The sequence below is a fragment of the Coloeus monedula genome (genome assembly GCF_965178545.1).
Source record: "Coloeus monedula genome assembly, chromosome: 6".
NCBI lineage: Eukaryota > Metazoa > Chordata > Aves > Passeriformes > Corvidae > Coloeus > Coloeus monedula.
Genome location: NC_138786.1, coordinates 2,245,204 through 2,266,483, shown reverse-complemented (window position 1 = coordinate 2,266,483; position 21,280 = coordinate 2,245,204). Strand labels below are relative to the sequence as shown.

Sequence of the window (21,280 nt, the reverse complement as noted above, 5' to 3'; positions counted from 1 at the left end):
TCAATACTGCTGGAGCCATGGGATGTCAAGGAAAGGCACCAGAAAAACTTCTCCCATGCAGGGATTGGGACCAGTTAAAGTGGCTGGAGGAAAACCCCCATGTGGAAGTCAATAATTCTGTGAAGAAAGACACACAATAGGCAGGAAACCTCACATCTATCTGCATATTTGATTGCACTGAGGTTGGCATTCAATTGTGCTGCTGACTTTTGCTGTTGCCCTGTTCTGCTGGGGATGGGAGATGATGCAATGAATGCAGTAGGAAAAGTTGCCACCGTTGTGTTCTAAAGTTCCCAAATCCATGGAGGCGATGGATGGTGTTTTCCATCACACCAAGCTTGTCATTTTTACATAGCACCAAACTGTCTCACATGATTTATGTCTCCAGAGTATGAAACTAAATTGTCACTGCATTATCAGCCACATTACATTTAAAAGGGTGATAACATTTTACATTTGAAATTAAGCAACTAATTAATTCCACATATTTTCCTGGCTGAACAATCCACTGTCCCATCTTGAGAGAATTAATCAATTCCCTCACTTCAGTTTAAAAGCAGATAAAAAATGATCGTTTCTAAAGGTTTACCTTAGCTTTAAGTTTTTAAAAATAAAGAATTTTTTAAAATTCGAACATCCATTCTACGCCTCAGCAATGCTTTCTGTTATTAAACTGGAATTCAACCTTGATGAAATAACTCATTTACACCCTACAAATAAGTTCATTTGAATTAACTGCTGACCACAAATCCAGGGAAGACAGAAAACTCCAGAGATGTGGCAGTCTTGCATTATGTCCTTGCAGTTTTAGTGGTGTATCTTCTCTTTAAGACAAGGAGTGAGGATTTAAACTGAAAGAGGATAGACATGAAGAAGAGATTCTTCCCTGTGAGGGCATGTCATGAACATTTAAAGCAGATAATACATCAGACCTGGTAGTTTCATATATTATATTACATTTGTATGATATTTAGTGACTGCTTCCAAGTCTCAGTGTCCTTCTCCACATTAGTAAGCATCCTCTCCATTTTCCCAAAGTCAATGTATGGATAACTGATCTCTTATGCAAAGCTGAAATAGGATTTAATGAAGCTCCATTACTCAAGCTGCACATTTTCCTCAAGATGAAAAATGCCATGTACAATGCATTTTCCTGCATGTGAATAAGCCCATTAATATAGATTTCTGAACAGAGTGTTTCTACTCAGCAATTTTTGCCCTTTGGGAGAGAGAAGGGAAGAGAGAAGGGAGCAGACACTTCCCCTCACTCCCCCACATCATCTCCAGAAAGGAACTGGATCAGCTTTGTTAATACTTTGGATTCAGAGCTGTTCTTAGCACAGAGGCACAATTGCCCTATGACAAATGTTTATGAAGCCTTTGCTGCCAGCGTTAAATCTGTTGTAATGCATTCTTCCCTGACTTTGATAGGAAATGATAACACAGAAAGTAATCAAAGCAATACAAATCTGGCAATATCAAAAATTGCTCTCACTTTCACACCTTATTTGCCTCTTTGAATAATTCCCCACCCTGAAGAAGCCCTTGTGAGGAATTAAATCTGGATGTACCACCAGGAGACATTAATCTCCAGACAGGTTCTGAAATGCAAATTCTTTTTGCTTAGCAGCAATACGTAAGCACCAGTGAAATCACCATTCAGAGGTACAAAAAGCTGATTTGCAGCCTCAGTCAGGTACCTGAAACACAACTTGATGTGTTATTGGTTTTTAGTTTTCCTGCTGTTACCTTATAAAAATTCCAAATTTTACCAGACTTTGCTGAAAAAAATGTGTTAAGCAAGTCTACCTTTTCACTGTAGTTCTTGGAATTTCCCATTAATTCTGCCTTCTCCTACTTTTCTCTCTCACTTTCCACTATTACCCTTCAAAATGGATCCACTGGGCCTTGGATTCTCTGTGGAAACTCAAGGAGAGTTTTCTTCCAATCCTTGCCTCTGCTGCTTTCCCTCTCTCTGCTCAGACAATTAATAGATACCAACTGCAGACATGCTCCATAACTAATTTATATGAGGCTATACAAAAGATCATTTTTTCCTGACTACCTCTCCTGCTGCGTCCTGAATCAGGTAAGGTACATTTTTTGAGAGCTTTACTGTTGCACTGCACAAACCCAATACCTTTAGGAAAAAACCTCAAAACAATACATAAATGAACCAACAACCTAAAAAACCAAAGGGGGGCGGGGAGGGAGAAGAGAAATAAAGGAAGGTTTTGATGGAACTGACATTTGCTAATGAAAAATCTGTTGTTAGAAAGTAGCAAGGGGTTTCCAAGTGGAATGATTTGGTATCTCTGAGGCAACACACAGCAGCTGCAGCTTCTCTCTTCTGCAGGAGCAGCCCTCTCCATTCACACTGAAATACAGAGACAAGGCTATGGATTTGTAGGCTAATGGTCACTCAAAGAACCTTGCAAAAAGCCGCCTCTTCTCGCTGCAAATGGCCCCAGTAACCAGGGAGTCTGCTCTGCAGAGCTGCTCCTTGTCTCAGAGTATGGGCTCACAGCTTCTCTTGACAACTTTACCATCATCAGACTGCCCCAGTCAATCACATCCTGTCCAACTGTGAACTCCCTTCCCAACTTGTTCAACTGACACAGAAACTTTGCCTGAACCTCGGAACAAAGCCTAAGACCACAGAATAAAACCAACAGCTACCACATTTCTCTTTCTTTTTTTATTTTGTTTTAATATTGTGCTATGTGAAATTCTGCCATCGCTTTACACATTTCAGAATTTTTCTCCTGCAATAAATTCCTTGAAAACAAAAAAAACCAAACCCAAGCTGTAATCAGACAGTCAGGAGAAAAGCAAAATAATTCCAGTATGCCAGCAAAACTTCCTCAAGAAGACACCAAAAGCCAACTGTGGCTCTGTGTTTTAAAGGTCATCCTTTCTACCAGCAGTCAGCTCTATGTTCAAGGTATATCCATGGGGGAGAAGAACCTGCTTAAAAATTGTGAATTCTCCCCAAATAAATAATCTAATTTCTCATTTCCAGCAGCTTCAGTTCTACTCAGGTTCCAAAGTTACTGTTCAGAACAACAAATCTCTTTCCCCACTCACAAAAAAACTCACTGATACTCATGACTTCACTGCTCCCAAATTTTCTAGACCCATCCCATCTGAACAAAGTAAACTGCAATAAAAACCAATTCAGAAGTTAAATGGTGCCCTGAGAAGCTCTGTTTAGTGATCTGCTTCCCTCTTCCCCTCCAAAGCCTAAACCAAAAGTAACAATTAAATAAAACCTGGGAAGGTTTTGTAAAGAGATTGCAATCAAAAGGGAAAATTCTTACCTTGAAGCATCAAAGCTGTCATAGGATCCAACTGTGTAGTGTCTAAACAGCTTCTTTGTTCTATCTGTTCGTGTTTCTGCACAGAGAAAAGAGAACTTTCAATACTCCTGTATTTCTTAATCGAGTGCTGAAGTATTTGTTTATATTCCCTCACAGTGAATTAACGTCGTTTCAAGGCATTTTGGAAAATAATGTTGGCTTCTTTTATCACATCAGACACATCAAGTGAATAAGAGGAACTTCTCAGAGATCATGAATCACATCATTCACAAGTTTTAAAGCTCCACTCACATTCTCAGTGGCAAAAAAATTGCGTCCAATATTTGGTTCTTTTAGAGCTGAGAGGCAAAATATGAGAAGAAAAAAAGAAGAAAAACCTGCAACGCATTTCATAAAGGTTGGGAAAATAGCTGGAATATGCAAATCAATTTTTTTTTTTTTTTTTTTTTGCCTAGCTACAGGTTGGTCCTCCAATGCAACCTCCTGAAGTTTGGCTAAAAGGCATCAAAAATCAGATGGAAAAGTTTCTGGTTTAGATTATGACCGCAGAAGTCTCATCTGCACAGCTGAGGGACTCTCCATTGAGGGGCAGCCTGACACCATCCCAACAGATTTTATTAATTCTCCAAGGCAGACACAGCCTTGAAGGCACAGTACCTCTGTGGCACAGCTTTTAAGGATGGTACAGATGGCTGAGAAATTGGTGCTGTCAAATGACCAAGGGCAAGCCTGCAGAGAGAAAAAGAACATCAGAGCAGGATGGAAGGGTTTTGAACAGGGCCAAGGAGCAGGAGAAAGTCCTGGGAGGCAGACTTTGGGAAGAAGGGTGGGCAAGATGCATCTTTCCTTGCTTTAACCAGTGTACCCGACACATAACTGGATCGTGCCCCCAGCTGGAGGCATAAATACAAATATATCCATAATGCAGAGAGATTCCAGCTGAAAATGTATGTGCAGGTTCCAGCCAGCTAAGGGAGTAAGAAAGTTGTTTCTTTAGATCTGTGCACCGATTCACAAGGTCCAAGAAAAGTAGTAGCAAGGAAAACCAGAAATATTTACATTTATATACATGTTCTGGAGACCAGCCAGCCTCCATCCTACAGGACGGCCAGAGAGGGAGAAAATCCCTATTATAATATGATCTCTACTTGATAGTTTAGTTTATTTTGTCCCTTTGTCACTCACCTACAAACTGTACTTTCTGCCTAAGAGGCCTTTCCTTTACCCAAAATTCCTGCTCCTGCTGCACAAATTGCAGTCTGTTCCCCAACGAGCAACATTCTTCTTTCATGCCATTCTAAAAATCAGGTTAATACCAAGAGATATAAACAGAAAAAACACAGAAAATCATAAACCTGGAGTCTACTCAGAGTTTCCCCCAGCCTGTTTTCAGAAGTCCCTCAGAAATGATTAAAAGAAATAAATTATGATGAAGAAGAATATTTTGAAATCTTAGAACAACTGCTTGAGCCATCAGGAGCCAGATGTTTCCCCTGCAGAATCTGTTTTCTATAGCATGGTATTTCAGTGCTGTAAGGAATACAAAGTGGGTAGGAGGGACATGAAGGCACAGCAAGACAGAGAGCTTTGTTCAGCTCCTCAGGACTGCAGAGCCAGCACTCCTCAGTTGCAGCTTGGATCTGCTCCCCAGCTCTGCCACCCCTCTGCTTTCCCCCACTCCTCTGCGTGCAGTCAGGGATTATTTGGGAAAACAGGAGCCTCGCAAGACGCTGAACTCAGAGGCCCAGGCTGCTGTGTTAAGTTCTCTAATTACCCTCTCTCCCTCACCTCTGACTCAGATTCCAGGCTGCCCTATTACACAGCATAAGTACACACACTCAAGAGCAGGGGGGAGGACCAGGAATCTGCCATCAGAATGGACTGGGGACTGAAAAAAGAGCAGGATTCCATTCTCTGACTTGACAAAAGAACACAAAGAACCCATAGGCAAATGCTGTTCTGAATTCAAGCCAAATATAGCACAGTATCACTATTATAGGTATATTAGCACCAAGGGGTTAGCTCCAGGCTTCCCTGCATTTGTACCCATTCTCATGTCCCAGGTTTTCTTAACAGCAGCACTTTATCAAAATGCTTTGCAGCAAGCTAGGGCCAGCTAAGACTAACAACCCTATCATCATCTAAGAAGCTTTTACCCACAGAGTCTTTTGAGGATTTCTTCTTAAACCTGGTTGCAGACAGATTAGAAAGACCAGAAAGAAGATATGGACAAGAAGGTCTAGAAAAACATTATTTAGCAATTTCTATATTTTAATAAAGAGAATTATTTCATTAATACTGCATTCTTACTGAGAGGAACATGTCACCACAGACGAAAAGTCATTGCATTAAGTTGGATCAGTTCAAAATGTTTTTCTAAGAGGCAGTACAAAGCACCAGGGTTTGCAAAAATGGTCCCGTTTCCTTTACATTGACAGAAGAGAGGAACATTGAGATATCACTTGAAATTTCTAGATCTCTTGAGAAGCCCATATTTTACCAGAATAAATACCATAAGGACACAACAGTTTTTTTCCTGATCCATTTTCTACTGAAGCCAGTGGAGCTGCAGCAGAAATAAGCTGTGTGCCCTGGGCAATAGTGGCAATCCAAATAATAAAGCCCCAGCTGTTTCTTTATTAGAATCATTTATTGTTGCAGACATCTCAGTGAGCAACAGGCTCAAACCCTGCCCTTCCAGAATCTAATTTATAGGGTTCAAAGAGGGTGAGAAAGTGTAGGTGGAAAACATCTCCTCCTTTCTCTACCCCAGGAGTGGTGAGGGCTTTCCTCCAAATAAATGTAGGACTTCCTGTAGCTTCTCTGTCTCAGTCTCGTAAGTGACCACAGGACTCCAACAGAGCTTGCAGACACCATCAAAAGCTGAAAAATCACTGCCATGAAAAGCAGGAAATAAATTTTGGACTCTAATCCGCATAGATGAGGCTACTCTTGCCCTGTTTTGGCCCACGTAACAATTGTGGGCCTGTTCCAGCAGCCAGCCCAGTTCCCAGCCTGACACTCCTGCTTGGAGTAGGCTGCTTGCATATTCAATACTCCTTTGGAAGAGTAAAGAACTAAGGGGGGAAAAAATCCCAAAGCAACTGTCTCCATTCCTTCTCTCCTCCCTGCTGCTCCTCGGAGGGCATTTCGGCGCCGTGTTTCCAAGGAAACTGCGCGGGAACGCTCCACCAGCGGGGATGTTGTCAGAGGCCTGCCAGCACTCTAGGAAAGGTTCAGAGTCACCAACCTGTCCGCAGGATGGAAACAAAGGAAATAGGAGTGGAATTTGTGGTGTGATACTGGGAAGGCAACAGAGAGCAGCAGGCTCGCTCCACGTACCACTGGTGGGTAGAGGTGGGTTTCATCCCCACATCAAAACATGCAGCTTTTCCTTCTTCCTTCCCTCTTCCCCAGTGACAGCCCTGGGAGATGTTTCACTCATGCAACAGACATTTATAGGTGTTCTTTGCCAGAGCAGCTCAGGTACAGCTCTCTGCATGTGCAACACCCAAAACAGTGGCTGAGGTTAAGGCCTTCCCTCTACACCTTCCCCTTCCTGAGGGAAAAACACTTTCCCAACTATTTATGCTGAGGGTTAGACCAGAAGTTATTCAAAGCTGAGGAAAGCAGAGTAATAATAAAATCAGCAGTTCACAATTCAAGGACACTTGTGCTGGTTTGCAACAAGACAGGGAGTTGTTATCCTGGGAGTTTTTTTCTTAAATTGATCCAAATTTGGCGATAAGAAGAAGTGAAGAAAAAGTTCATGGGAGTGAAAACATCACTAAGAAGAGCGTGCATTTTTCTATCCCAAGTATATCCAAAATATTTGCCATACCAAATGCTGCTCCAGAAAATAATCACATCAAGAGATAAAAATATTCTTCATACCACAAACTGTGAAGTCTCAGTAAGTTATTTTACTTATTCCCCTTCCCCCTTAGAAAATGGGGACTCTTCAAAACTGGAGTTTCTATTAAATATGGTACATTGAAATGGTGATAAGTAAGTTTTTTTCCAGCCTATTATACAATTGCTTATCATTATATTTCTTACTGCTTTCTTTGAGCATTTCATTTGAGCCACAGGAAAGATGAAGGTCAGGGATCCTCCTCCAAATCACACAGAGTAAGATTATGGATTCTAAAAAGTGGACAAAAAATGGGATGAAGAAATAGAAATTGAATTTTTCCCTATTAACTGTTTGATTGTTGATTCTGATAAAGGGTTCTTAAAACTCATGAAAGTGAAATCTGCAGGTATGTACCACACAAGAATTCAGAAGAAACTACAATTATCTTTTTCACATCTTTGCAAATCTGAGGTGAAAACATCGATGCTTCATTTGAAGGGATAAACTGTGAGGATCAAGAGAAAAGAAACATATGATGAAGGCATTATAAATGTGAAATTAACGAAAACCTTTAATTCATGGTTCACTTTCTTCTGTTTCAGTTTGTGGATGTTTTGGGGTTTCTTTAAGTCCCAGTGTTCTGTTGATGTGATGCTCTCAACCAATTTTTCCTTCAGTTAAAGCTGAGAAACAGCAAATCTTATGTGGTTTTTGAAGTTTTTCAGATTTGAGAATAAGCATAAAAATGTCTCAAGGACAGCTTGACTGGAATTGCAAAGCCTTGGATGTCGTCCTGCTTTTCCTTTCTTTTTTCCCCCCCCTACTAAATCTTATTTTCAAAAAAAGAAAGGAAGACTGAGTGTTGATTCCCTCCTGCATCCTTAGAGGAAGATTAGCTGGAATACAGTGAATTAGTTTACCCACAAAGGATGCTGAAACGGCTGATCAATGGAATGAATCAGCAAGTTTGTTTGCAAGAGAAACCTTAATAATTGAAATATGCAACCTGGACCTGCTGGAGAGGCAGTTATGGAAGAACAGCGTTTCCCACGTCATCAGTTTCCTCTTTAATTTAACAAAAAGCTCACTTACACCTCAAAAAAAAAACAAAAAACAAACCTGCAAGTAGTTGTGGAAACACTTGCTTCTTTGTATCGTAACAACTTTACCAGCCCTTTGTACAATTCGGGAGCTCTGCAGCTCTTCCCTCATATTTTCAAAACGTGGTAATGGTCGCTTGATCTCTCCCTAAGTTCTCCCGTTGGGTTTCTGAGGGTCTCCATTTCCTCTGCCCTTCATTTCCAACCCGTCTGTGGCAGCTTTGTGTCCATGGTCTCAGCTGCAGAGGATGCAGAGGATTAAACCACTCAGGGTCTGGGACAGGCACAGACACAGCTCTGGGCAATGTCATCGCAGGAAATTAAGTGGGAGAGGAAAGAATTTTTCCCTCTTTGCTTTACAGAGTAAAATGTATCTTAAAGCAAAAGAGTGAAGAACTTGTAAAAAGCTGGATGTTGACCTCAGAGTTTCCAGCAACTGCACATGGCTTTGGTCCATTTGCACCTAGTTTGATCCTTGCTGAAATACCCAGTTTTTACAAAGACAGGCCAAAACAGAGCAACTTCAGTGCACTTTGCTTAACCTTTAATTGTGGCCTGACAATATGTACATCTGCCTCATAAAAACCAGCTCTCCCTGTCGATCCCAAAGTGCTCCTGCACACATAAATAAAGGCATCTTGTTTTTGAAACTCAGGGAGAACAAAGAAGTCTTGATGAGCTGCCTGCTTGCGCTATCATCTGTTGCATATGTCATTTATCCTGAAGGTCAGGATGGTTTGTTCACTTACAAAGCTCAGGTGCTGTCATGTTCCAGGTCTTTGGAAGTGACTCAGGGTACGAGTGTTTTTAATCATAACACCTTATTTCACAGTTTTCATCCTCCCAGCAAATATTTCAAATATGTCCTGCAAATACCTGCGTTCTCACTGATAACCCAAAATAAAAGGGCAGGCACCAGGTGAAACCTGGCTTAATGACTTTGCCTTGACTCAGTGACTTTGCCTTAAATCTAGGGAAATCCCATTAGAGGTTTGTGAAGGAACTCTGCGTTTGCTTGTGTGGCAGGAGCTGTGGTGTTCTTGGCACGACAGGGATTATTCCCACCTGAGACATGTTTACAGCCCCACAAAGACAGCCAACTGCTTTGGAGAAGGTCATTGTGCACTCCGAGTTGGAAAGAACAGATGGGGAATTATTTTGGGCTGAGTAAGGAAAAACAGGCCCTGGAAAGCCATTCTTCTGTTCAATTTCAAAAATCATTAATTTTCATGTACAGCAAGTTTCAACAAGAGTTATTATGGACTTTTATCATCAATGGTGATACGAATGTTTCCCCTCAATTTCCTCCCTTACAAGAAGCTCCATTCAAGTCTAAATCTTCACCAGCTGTACTCAGGATCAATGATCTGTCAAATTCTCTGCCTTCAATAATAGATAAAATTTTGAATATATAAGGAGCTGCTGAGCATGGGAGTTAACATGGGAAGTTCCTAGAACCTCATGATCTTTTTCACCACAGCACTCCCTCTTTTCTTTTCCTCTGCCTTGATTGTGCACGTGGACTTCCCAGTCTGATTTTCACCGTGGATAAAACACGACCGAAACCCAACATAGAGAGGAATACTTTGCAACTTCCACTGTAAGGGCCTCAGAATAACTTCTAATTTAATGTTATAACTCCAGTCAGAGGGAACAAACAGCTCAGAGCAGGATGTTGCTAAGCAATGTGGCACCCAGGTTTACACAGGACCAGAGAGGGGAAGATGAAAGTGGAACAAGGATCTGTGGACGTGGATGTGGATGTGGACAGTTCCCTGCTCACCAGGAAGAACTCCTGCCTGGCCACGCTGTTGCATGTGTCTAAAATAAAATGTTCAACTATAAATTCCAAAATACAAAAGAAAAGTTACTTAGAAACACCTCATCACTTTTAACAGGAGTACCAGACTTTATCAACTGAATTCATGGTGCTGTATCAGAATATATAGAAATGGCTATGTATAGATGTCATAATAAAAAAAATAACTTGTATAAAATACCGAAATCATTTCTAGATATGGTTGGAGATACTTTGCATTGATGGCTGCTAAGTAACACAGGGTTCAGAGCCAGGCCACAGGATAACTAGTTTTCAAATAGGAGTAACTATCACCATTGGTTTGAGAGCTTACTCCTAGAGAACCTACACTGGTATTCCAAATAATCAGGATGATTGCAGCAGGAAAGAAGCCAAATCCAAAAATATTTCTACTTTTAAAAAAGTATGGAAGGTACTTGCCCTTACAGCACTGTGTAAACACATAAGGGCAATTACTTTAAAAAACACATTTGAAAATCCGTGTTGCAACCTTAAACACTCCTGGAAATTAGAACAAATTGCTCAGAATGCTGAGAATCGAGTTTTCTAAGAAAGCACTAAAAATCAGCTATTTATTATATGTTAGGCAATGCATATTAACATTGTACCAGATATTGAGAAAGGCAACAGTACTGTGCAAAGTTTTTTAAAGTAGTTATATTTTCCAGGTATTTTAGTGACGGACGTTGTATAAAACCTTTCCATTCCTGCCACTAGCACTTCAAAACTCAGTGATCCTTCATTAAAGCTCTACACAACACCCCCAAAACGAACTCCCTCCTTGGACCTTGACTTTCTAGCCAGTTTCTCACCAGCTTACCTGGGGTTTGGGTGCTTCTGCATCCTCACTGAGAAGAACACCCCAGACATTTCATTTCAAAATGTACTCCTTCGACTACACTCAGAAAGTTGAAGCTTTTCAAGGAATGTAGGATTTGACAAGCGTTCTAAATTGTTACACAAAATGCTGCTGGCAGCTCCTCTTCCTTTGAAGAGAGCAGCTACAACAGAAACCCCAAACCAAGCTGACCACAACCGAGCAGCCTTACTTTACACGAGGCTCAAAGCCCACGTCCCTTCAGTTCCACGCTGTACCAAGAGGGTTTTTTTTCCCTGCTGCAGGTTTCCATGGAAATGCATCAGTCACTAATCTAAATAAGTGCGGCTGAAGGACGCCTGAAAACCTGGAGCAATTACGCATGCCATTAGAGGAACAGAATATGATTCAGCCCAGCTATTAGAAATGTGCCACAGCTATCACTTCTATATTTTGTTGCAGTGTTCTAAAAACAATATTGCTTTATTTTTTTTTAAACCCACTCTTTTGCTGCTTATGAGAGGGAAAAAAAAAAAAAGAAAATGCAATAAAGATACTTCTCACGTAACAAGCACACAATGAAGTCAGACTGTATCTGTTGCAAAACACTAATGGAGTTAATGTTTGGCCATGAAAATCCATGGGACCTGAAAACTTCTCTCTTCATTACTGGTCAGAGACTTCACTTGAGTCATTTCGATGAGTAATAAGAGAGTGAATGCTTTGATCTGCATGAAAGGGCTAATGAGCCTTAAAAAAATTGATGTAAATATAATTTCTGATCAATACAGTACTAAACATCCATGTGCAACCACAGCACACAGCTCAGGCATAGCTGGGTGTCTACTGATCACAGAGCTACAGGATCATGGAATCATTAAGGTTGGAAAAGCCCTCTGAGATCATTGAGTCCAAATGTTCTCCCAGCACTGCCAAGGCCACCACTACCCCATGTCCCCAGGTGCCACATCCAAGTGGCTTTTAAATATCCTGGGTTCTCATACCAGTGTTTCAATGCCTGGAACCCTTTCCATGAAGAATGTCTCCTTAATAACCAATCTGAACCTCCCCTGGCACAACCTGAGGCTGTTCCTTCTCCTCCTGTCCCTGCTACCCGGGAGCAGAGCCCGATCCCACCTGGCTACCCCTCCTGTCAGGGACTTGTGCAGAGCCACAAGGTCCCCCCTGGGCCTCCTTTTCCCCAGCTTGAACCCCCCTATTCTCTCAGCTGCTCCTGGTGCTCCAGACCCTTCGCGAGCCCCATTCCCACTGCTTTGGACTCAACCTGTTCCTACCTCGTGTCACACAGGAAAATATCAAATGCTGTGGAACAGGGACTGTGCTGGTGATTCTGACCAAGTGTTTCGGGAGTTGTCTCAGACTATCTGAACTAAGTGTTACTACCCCGTTATTCTTCCCCTTCCCCTCACTCTTGGAGCATGAGCTGATAAAACCCTGACAAAAGCACAGCTTTCAAACCCTTCTGACAATTTTTTTCAAGTTCTGCTTGTCTGTGTCACGTTTTGCAGAAAAGGTCTCCTGAGTGGTTGTCATTGTATACAAGAAGGGAGGTGACTGACTAAACAGTGCTGCTCCAAAGTCTGGAGCCCACAGTGGAGATTGGCTCTCTGTGCTACCTGTGTGTGCACCAGGAATGTGAGGTCCCTGTGCCAAACCTACTCGAAATGAATGCAATTTCTGCCAATACACATTGCAATTAGACCCCAACCAGGAGGAGCTGAGGAAGAGGAAACACACTTGTGCAGGAAAAGGCCTCTCAAGTGATTAATGTATTTCCAGACCACAGCCGAGCACTCTCCATCTATACTGGGAACACCTACTGAAGGAAGCACTCAGGAGACAAAGAACTGGGGTTTTTACCTGCTCGGGGTTCTCCTTGTTGACACCAAGCCACCACTGGGAATGAAGTCTGATTAATTAGATTCAAAATCATAGGATGTAAAAACCAGAAAGAGGGGAAAAAAAGAGGGAGGGCCATAAGTATGCATGAAGAACAATAAAAGATCACACTAAAAATCAGGTTGAAATATATATCTTATCCTTTCTGTTAGCTTTTGGTTTGTTAGTTCTGACAATTTCACTTAATGCCTTTTCTTCATCTGCTGAAGTCTTCAAAAAAGGAGCAGAAAGTAGGTCTTCCTTCTCAAATCTGACAATCTTTTATCTACACCTGAAGCCAGACCCTTTCAAGTTTTATTTTCCACCACTTAGTTGAATCTAGATTAAGAATTTATTTTAAACGTGACAGTAAAATTGTTTCCGAAGTTAAGATTTTTGACTTCTCCTGTGACAGAGACTGGAGAAGTTTTATTTATAACACACTTTGAAACCCTCATGAATGGACCACTAGAAAATGAGATGCCTTTTAATTGTGCACTGGGTAAATTGAAGAGTGGCTTGTCCAGTTTTCCCCAAAATCCAGTGAAGGTGAAAGGAAAGTGTATGATTTTACCCAAATTTGGAATAATATCTGACCATGCAATTGTAGGAATATACAAGTATTACAAAAATTAAACGTATCACCATTCAAATAATGCAATTAGGATGGAATTGCCTAAACAGAAGTGAAAACCATCCCTGAAGTGATCACAGCAAAAGACCAGCTTACTGCTGTGGATCAACATTCATGAAGTTTCTCCTCAGAAAAGCTTTGCAATTTAGAGAACGAGGTACCTGAGGCACAGGGAGTGCAAACAGCATCCCAGAGACCACAGCAAGCACCAAAGGAAGGCAATACACCTGGTTTAAAGTTGTGCAGCTGAAAAAGGACCTGAGCTTTAAGCTTGTAAATTTAATGATAAAATTGTACGTTTGCTGATGGCAAAACCTATTTCCAAGGTGCCCAAAGGTTACAATAGCAGGAATGGCAAAATAAACTTGCCATAATTTCCAGATGTTTTCTGCAATTACTAATTCTTGGAAGCAAGCAGTGATATAGAAATGAATTCTCCTAAGACTGATTATTCCTGAAACTCCATTATGTGTCCTGCTTAATGCCTATAAACTAATAAGTAAAAAGGAATTATGCTGCATCTTGGTACCTACGAGATTTTTAGTTATGAGATTTGTGAAGTGTTATAATTGAAGAAATCAAATAGTCAAATGATGTAAAAAGCTCAAACCTCCCAACTGATGTACAAAACCTCCCAAAACTGCTCTCTCAAACCTGCAACGTGAAAATGTGAAGATACAGCCTGTTAGAAGCTTTTATAGGGTGGACTTTGGGACCTCTCAAATTTGAGTGGAAAAAGGCAAATAAAGAGCAGTGGGAGAGAGATTTTGAATTTGTGAATTTTTGTTTTGCAGTGGTGTCTCAAGCATGGGATGCACTTAATTGAGATCTCTACTTAGTCAGTTTATTCTTTTCTAAAAATGTAACTGAGTGTATTAAGCCCACCTGGATTAGCCATCTCTCTGTGCTTGATAATCCCACTCCCACCTTCTCCCCCTGCTCCCTGTCCTTTATCTCTTTCTCACACATAAATTGCATCTCAGCATATCCAAACTTAATCCACAAAGAGGCCATGCAAATCTAATCCTCCAAATATATAATTTAAAAATCCCATTTCATTATTTACCCTAATCCAGCACACAGACAGCACAAGACAGAATCACCTCACAGTGATAACAAGTTGCACAGCTTGAAGAGTTCTTTTGACCCTCAGAAAGATCCAACTGGTTTAACAATCACTCTTCATGCATCACTGTCTAATTACTCTTCACAGGACTGCTATGGAACCTCAATTTACTGCCATACATCACCAGCATTTCAGGAGAAAATGCACAAATAACTGCTTTTAGATAATCTCCTTCCCCATCACATAACCTGAAGCTGACAACTTGTCACCTCAAGAACATTATGATGTTAAAATTTTAAGGTAATACTGGTTAAAAGAAGAAGCCTCATCTAGAAACGGGTAACAGGAATAAGGCAGATAAAGGTAGGTTTGCTATTCACAGTGCAGGATTTAGAGTTAACTGCAGTTCTGCCAGCTTTAGATGCATTTTGATTTGTTTTGTTGGCCTGTAATCACAAAAATCAATTGCAGTGTTGTGTGTTGACAGCAGCAGCCCAGATCCACTGAGGTGTTTTCAGGACTGGGAATCAGGGTGCTCCTCCCAGAACCAAAGCAGGAATAATACTGATTTTTTTGAAGCTTTTTCTCCACAAAATGTCATAAACTTAAATGCTGCTGGCACGTATCAATTTCTAAATCCTGTCTCCAGATACAAAACACTCAAAATAGGTAGGAACTAAAAGAACCTTCCTTCCATCCAGGGATATTCTAGGTAAAGCCAGCAATCCATCATTTCATTTTAGCAGTGTTTACTTTACTAAAAACACTTCAAAGATCTGAGGGGTTTTTTTCCCCCCCAGATGTTGTGCTGAATGCCATCTGCTTTATTCCTGAAGGAATAAAAGCCATCATGCATTTTGCTTTGAGATAAGGTGAAGCAGAGTGGTCATTAGCCAAAAAAAACCTGGAGAAGTGAGAAGCCTCCTGAATACATAATTAGAGATCTAACAAAATGGAATTCTTTACCCAAAAATCAGGAGATTAGAAGTTAGAGGAAGAAAAGAAAAGGCATCATCAGCTTTGGGGAAAGTACAAAATATAGAGAGGAGAAAATCATCCTCTAAATGCTATAAATTGAGTGTAATTTAAATGTGTATTTATGATTGATGAAAAATCCCAGAGGACACTTCTCAGGCCAAAGTATCACCTGTTTTACTTTGGTTCCATTTTAAAAACTGTACTTATGGATCTATTTTCTTTCCCTCGGTTATCAGAGCTAATAAATACATTTCCAAACCAAACTTTGATTGAGATTTTGCTCACTGGAATTTTTGCTCCACTGCACAAATCAATATTTCAAGCTGCCCTCCTCTGTAAGAGGCACTTACTAAAGACATTTTAGAAAACTACCAAGCAGACCTAACTTTTGGCATTTTCAACATCCAGAAGCAGCAAGAACCACTTGGAATAAGCAACAGCAATTACAGAAGATGAGATCTCCTGTCATATCCACACATCAGTCTGGAAAGAGAATTTAGCTCAAGATTTATTCAGCTCTGCAGTTTGTAGCTGCAGCCGCGGACACAACCTCAGAGTGTGATTCCTCCCCTTACCACAAGCAAGGTTCCAGACACTGGGAAGCCCCAAACGATGCCTTTGATCACAAAATATTTCAAAAATTCCCAAGAAAATAGAAGGCTATTAATTTGGTGTTATTTCTGCCCAGTCAAGCACAGCCGTAACAAGGTGATATCCCATTCCAATCTGTTTCATAGCTTCACCCAGTAGAAGCTTGCATCGCTTTTTTCCATGCTTTTTTTAAGGATTTCTGCAGCAGTTCTTCATTTGCAGAGTTATCTGCCCGCTGCACAACATCCTGCATGGCCATTAAGTAGCTATTAGGGTTGTGTACTTTACTTTGGCATTTATGCTGCACATAAAAAGATTAAAGGTCCATCAAGCACTCTCTTTTCATTTAATTATTTCTCCTCCACTGACTCTACTTCCAGTACTTATGCAAAGTGATGGAATCCTGCTACATTTAAAAACATCTTTATTCCTAGTGGACAAGGCTATGAACAATAACATACAACTGTTTATTTTAGACCACTACAGCACAGATTTGCTCCGAGTGTTTCCCAGGACACAACAGTTTTCTCTGATTATCTCTGCCATGATTTATCACACGTGCACAATCTGTACCTGGGGTAAAACCCACAGAAGTAATCCACTGGCACCTTCACACCAGAAGCTGTTGGGAACAACTGCAGCAGCAAAGTTCATGTGAATTTTCTTTTATACCATCCCCACGCTATAAGGCATTGATTCAACATTTTTTCTCAGACACCCTTTGGTCTCATCTTCAGTGACCTCCTCGGCAATATTTGTATTTTTGCCACATTCTCTCTCCACAGTCTACATGTGGCCAAACACGTGGCAGAATCACAGAATCACCAGGTTGGAAGAGACCTTCAGGATCACCAAGTCCAACCCATGCCCTAACACCAGCTCAACTAAACCATGGCACTGAGTGCCACATCCAATCTTTTTTTAAATACATCCAAGGATGGTGACTCCACCACCTCCCCAGGCAGATGATTCCAGAACTTTATCACTCTTTCAGTAAAAAACTTTTTCCTGACATCCAACATAAATTTCCCCTGGTGCAGCTTGAGACTGTGTCCTCTTGCTCTGTCAGTTGTTGCCTGGAAAAAGAGCCCAAGCCCCACCTGGCTACAACCTCCTTTCAGGGAGTTGTAGAGTGATAAGGTCACCTCTGAGTCTCCTTTTCTCCAGGCTAAACAACCCCAGTTCCCTCAGTCGTTCCTCACAGGGCTTGTGTTCCAGGCCCTTCACCAGCCTTGTCGCCCTCCTTTGGAGGAATTCAAGCCCCTCCAAGTCCTTCCTGAACTGAGGGGCCCAGAACTGGACACAGCACTCGAGGTGTGGCCTCACCAGTGCTGAGCACAGGGGAAAGCACAGAAGGACAAGCCACAGCCGCTGTCAGAAATTCCTGAATGTTATCAAAATCTCCCTTCAACTTTTTTCATACCTGAGCCCCATGTGTCCACCAACACTGTCAGAGCAGCTTAAGCAGGTTATCAGAGCTTTTTGCCTCTGACACCCACACCTTCTGTGTTTCAGGAAAATAAGCAACTCCCTTGGCTGTATTTTAAAGTATCTCTGAGTGCACTCCTTTCACACAGAGGGGGAGTGATTGTAGGCTCCTTGAAAGGGGCTGGGAGTGAAGCAAACACACAGGGGGATGAAGGCAATAGGAGTTGAGTTATATTTAACAGGTTTAGAACTCACACTGTTCTACACCAGTAAAGCTCTGGCTTCTTTTATTTTAAATGAATGTATTTTTGTGCTATTACTTTTCGAGCAGTTTGCATACTGCTGGGGTAACAAATCCATCATGTAGGTAAGATAAAAAACCAGCATCTGTTCCCTGCCATGGCAACCAAGAGGACTGAATCAAAGAGAGGTCCCTCATGCTGCTGACGATGAGGAAACCATTTGTGTGATGGATCCTACAGCAACACGGATACAAATCCATGGCAGACCACCTTTGCCACGGGCTGAAAGGGAAACAGGCAGCTGACACCATTCCCAAAGGGCTCAACATCTTTGGGAAGAGTGCGAGAGGAGATTTTTAACATCCAGGCCATTTATTGAGGGAGAACACTGATTCCTCTTCTGAGGATCAACCTATAAAAAAATCAAATGAAAACACTGGCTAATATGTGAGTGACAGATCCTTCTTGTTTTGTGAGAAGCAAGGGGGAAAAAAGAAAAAAAAAAGCCCAAAACAAGCTCTAGACACACAGACAAGCATTTGCGAGAAGAAGCCTGCAAGAAGAACTTTTCCCAAATACATTTAGAGGGTTATTATCATGATTTTACAGAGCAGCTCCAGATAGGAAAAAGAAAGTGTCAATAGCCTGGAGGATTCTAAATAAAAGATGCAAGCCATGCTGACTTTGGATGACATGGAAATATTTAATAAACACCTTATTGCATTCAAATCCCACTCCCTGATACTCACACTGTTTCTTTGGCTTAAGTGGACTGCCACCTACTGAGTTATTCTCACCTTCAGCTGGTGTTAGGAAAGATTTACAGTACCTTCAAATCAAGAGAATCTGGACAGAAGTTTTTACTTATTTCTAGATAAAAACAATGAAGATGTCTCAGTTTTTAAGGATTATAGTGCTGGACATATACTTCTTTGCTGCAGAAGTTGTTTTGGTATTAACTTGGAATTCCTTGCTGGTAACTGCTGTTTGGCTGCTTTCAGTTTCAAGTGCTTTGAAGATGTGATTTTACCTGGAACATTTCCTAGTGATTGACTATCATCTCTAAGGAGTGTGGGGGAAAAAACCAAACAATAAATGACAGATTCCTAGATCTGCATTAATATATCATCTAAAAATTTCCACAGATATTACCTAGAGAAGTATTCCAAAATGTTTAGACATAATTATTAGAATTCAAGATAAACCCGACTGCTCAAAAAGCACCAAAAAATACAGAAAAATGCTTCCTTCCCCCCGTCTCCTTCTGTCTTGGCATGCCTTTTCTCAAGTTTTTATATCCGGACAGAATTAAGAGTGAAGTGAAACGAGGCTGAGCACAAATGAACCGTTAGAGTGATTTTCCCCTAAATTCGGAACCCAAAGATGCCATCTAGTGACCAGCTACTGAAAGCAGGGACTGCTCCCGAAGATGCAGCTCAGAGCACACGTCACGCATCCACTGTGAGGGGCATCTCCGCTTCACCACTCTGTGTGTGAGAAGCACAAGGGTTAATCCTTAGCCAGAGTGTTTTTATTCAAGGACATCCCTTGGCACATCCGTCACTCCTTCCGTGCTCCAGCCGCTCCATCCGGAACGGGGCTTCTGTCTGAGGGAACATTTCTGGCAGACTCGTGTCCGGGTGCACCCACAGACAGCAGAACGCTGAGGCTGCTCCTCACCACTTCCTAGCCACGAAAGGTCCTGTCTGCTCTTGCTAGCCACACGTTTTCATTTTGACTTAACTTGGAAAAAAAGTGATTTTGGGATGGCAGCCAACAGAAGAGATGAACACTGGCTCTGGCAGGGCTCAGAACAAGGGCTGGGAGAGAAGGGTGCTAATCCCAAACTTTGGTGAGCTAGGAATGTGGAACCAAGTCAAAGACAAAACCTCACTAGGGATGGCTCTTTGGAAAACTTGAGACCAGTTTGAAAACCAAGAGAAACTCCTCCAAAGCCCTCCCACCCTTGGTGATATTGTCTGTCAGGAAATGCAAGGAAAACCTTTTGCACAGTATCAGGTGCACACTGGTGACCTTATCCTGAATTTAAACAAGGGGCACAGAAGAGCTGTACACACACACAGAGCATCCAGAAATCAAATCAGGGAGTGAAATTCAAGTTTGGATTGTATCTGTTTAAAATTCTGCCTGCTGCAAGGCAGGGTAATTGATTTTCTGTAAGGAAAAGGTGCAATCAGCACGTTCAGAATGTAGAAAGGCTTCTGAATATTGATATCCCAGATAAAGACACCAGAACAGTCAGATTTATTGAGCTCCTAAACAGATGCTTCAGATTTTAGGATACTAATGGAATGAATTGATTTGAGTAATACAATATATTAACGTCAAGAAGCCCTGACTTAAATATTATCATTAAACCATTAAATAGCTCATCAAATGCATGTAATAACAATTCAGAACATGTTCTTGCTTCTGAGATGTTGAAAAACATTGAGGTCATGTATCATGTACATGTGGAAGATGGCCTATAGGGTATCTCTTACTTTTTCACTTTGGAATAGCTCAGCAAGAAAATCAGGGGAAAACCAATAAGGAAGAGAAAAACCAATACAAATCCTCAGTGTCTTCATATTCACATGAAAGTCTGATCATAGAAGCAAAATGAGTGTTGCAAAATCAGGTAAAACCTGATTTAGGGCATCAAAAATGAATGCTTGAAATATATACGGCATGTACACATTTCACAGGAGGGAAAAGCACAATGTTATATAGTGCAGGTTTCAGTAAAAAACCTTTAAAATGTATCTTGGCAAGATAAAGAATTTCCTCCAAAAAAAAAAAACCAACCAAAACCCAAACTACTTTAAAAACAGTATACACTTAAAATTAAAGCTTTAAAGGTATCTTTTATCAGCAGTGGTGCAATTTTTAAGCATCCTGATGCTTTGTATCAGCCACATCTCAAGAAAAATGTAGTTTAACTCCAGAAAAACAATCAGTTTCCAGGAACTCATTGGTCTCTTACGTTTATGAACAGCAATAATGTTAAATCAAACTCTTCATATGTGTTTGGGAAAGCATTAAAGACACTCTTAACATGTTTTAGGGGGTGGGTGAAATGGGTTTCTTATTTTCATGCTCCTTCAAGTGACCTTTTTGCAACCTTTACCTTAAAGCTTGACTATAAGAGACAACTTGGGCAAATTTAATTTAATCTTAAAGGTATGAAGTTAGAATGGATTAAAAAAAAATTCAGTCAGAATGACAGGGATTGTGGCAATTTAAATTCACACCTGCAGTTCAAACTGCTTTTCAAGCCACTCACAAACTTTTAGTGACCCAATACTCTCGGTTGTCCCAGTCTCCCAAACCTGAGCTGATGATAGGGCTGGGTGTGGCCATGCCAGACAGGGAATTAAGTAATATTCAGGCAATAATCACTTCAAGCTCATTGATTTCCATTCAAAACTCTCTGTTGTAGTGGTCAGTATGGTTTCTCTGGGCTTTGCCATGGCAGCTGAAAGTCAAACCATAAATCTGCCACTTAGTGACAGGCTGCATCCTCCAGA

At 41.1% G+C, this 21,280-nt stretch overlaps 1 protein-coding gene across 2 annotated transcripts in view; it reads right to left on the bottom strand.

Annotated features, from left to right (window-relative positions):
• Positions 1-21,280, bottom strand: part of SHANK2 (SH3 and multiple ankyrin repeat domains 2) — a gene marked incomplete at both ends in the record, with an annotated part of 240,631 nt that overhangs the window by 122,992 nt on the left and 96,359 nt on the right. For both annotated transcript variants that reach the window (XM_082282737.1, XM_082282738.1), the window contains one exon: positions 3,321-3,396. In XM_082282737.1, the coding sequence (XP_082138863.1) occupies positions 3,321-3,396 (76 nt within the window). The remainder of the gene's footprint in view (positions 1-3,320; positions 3,397-21,280) is intronic.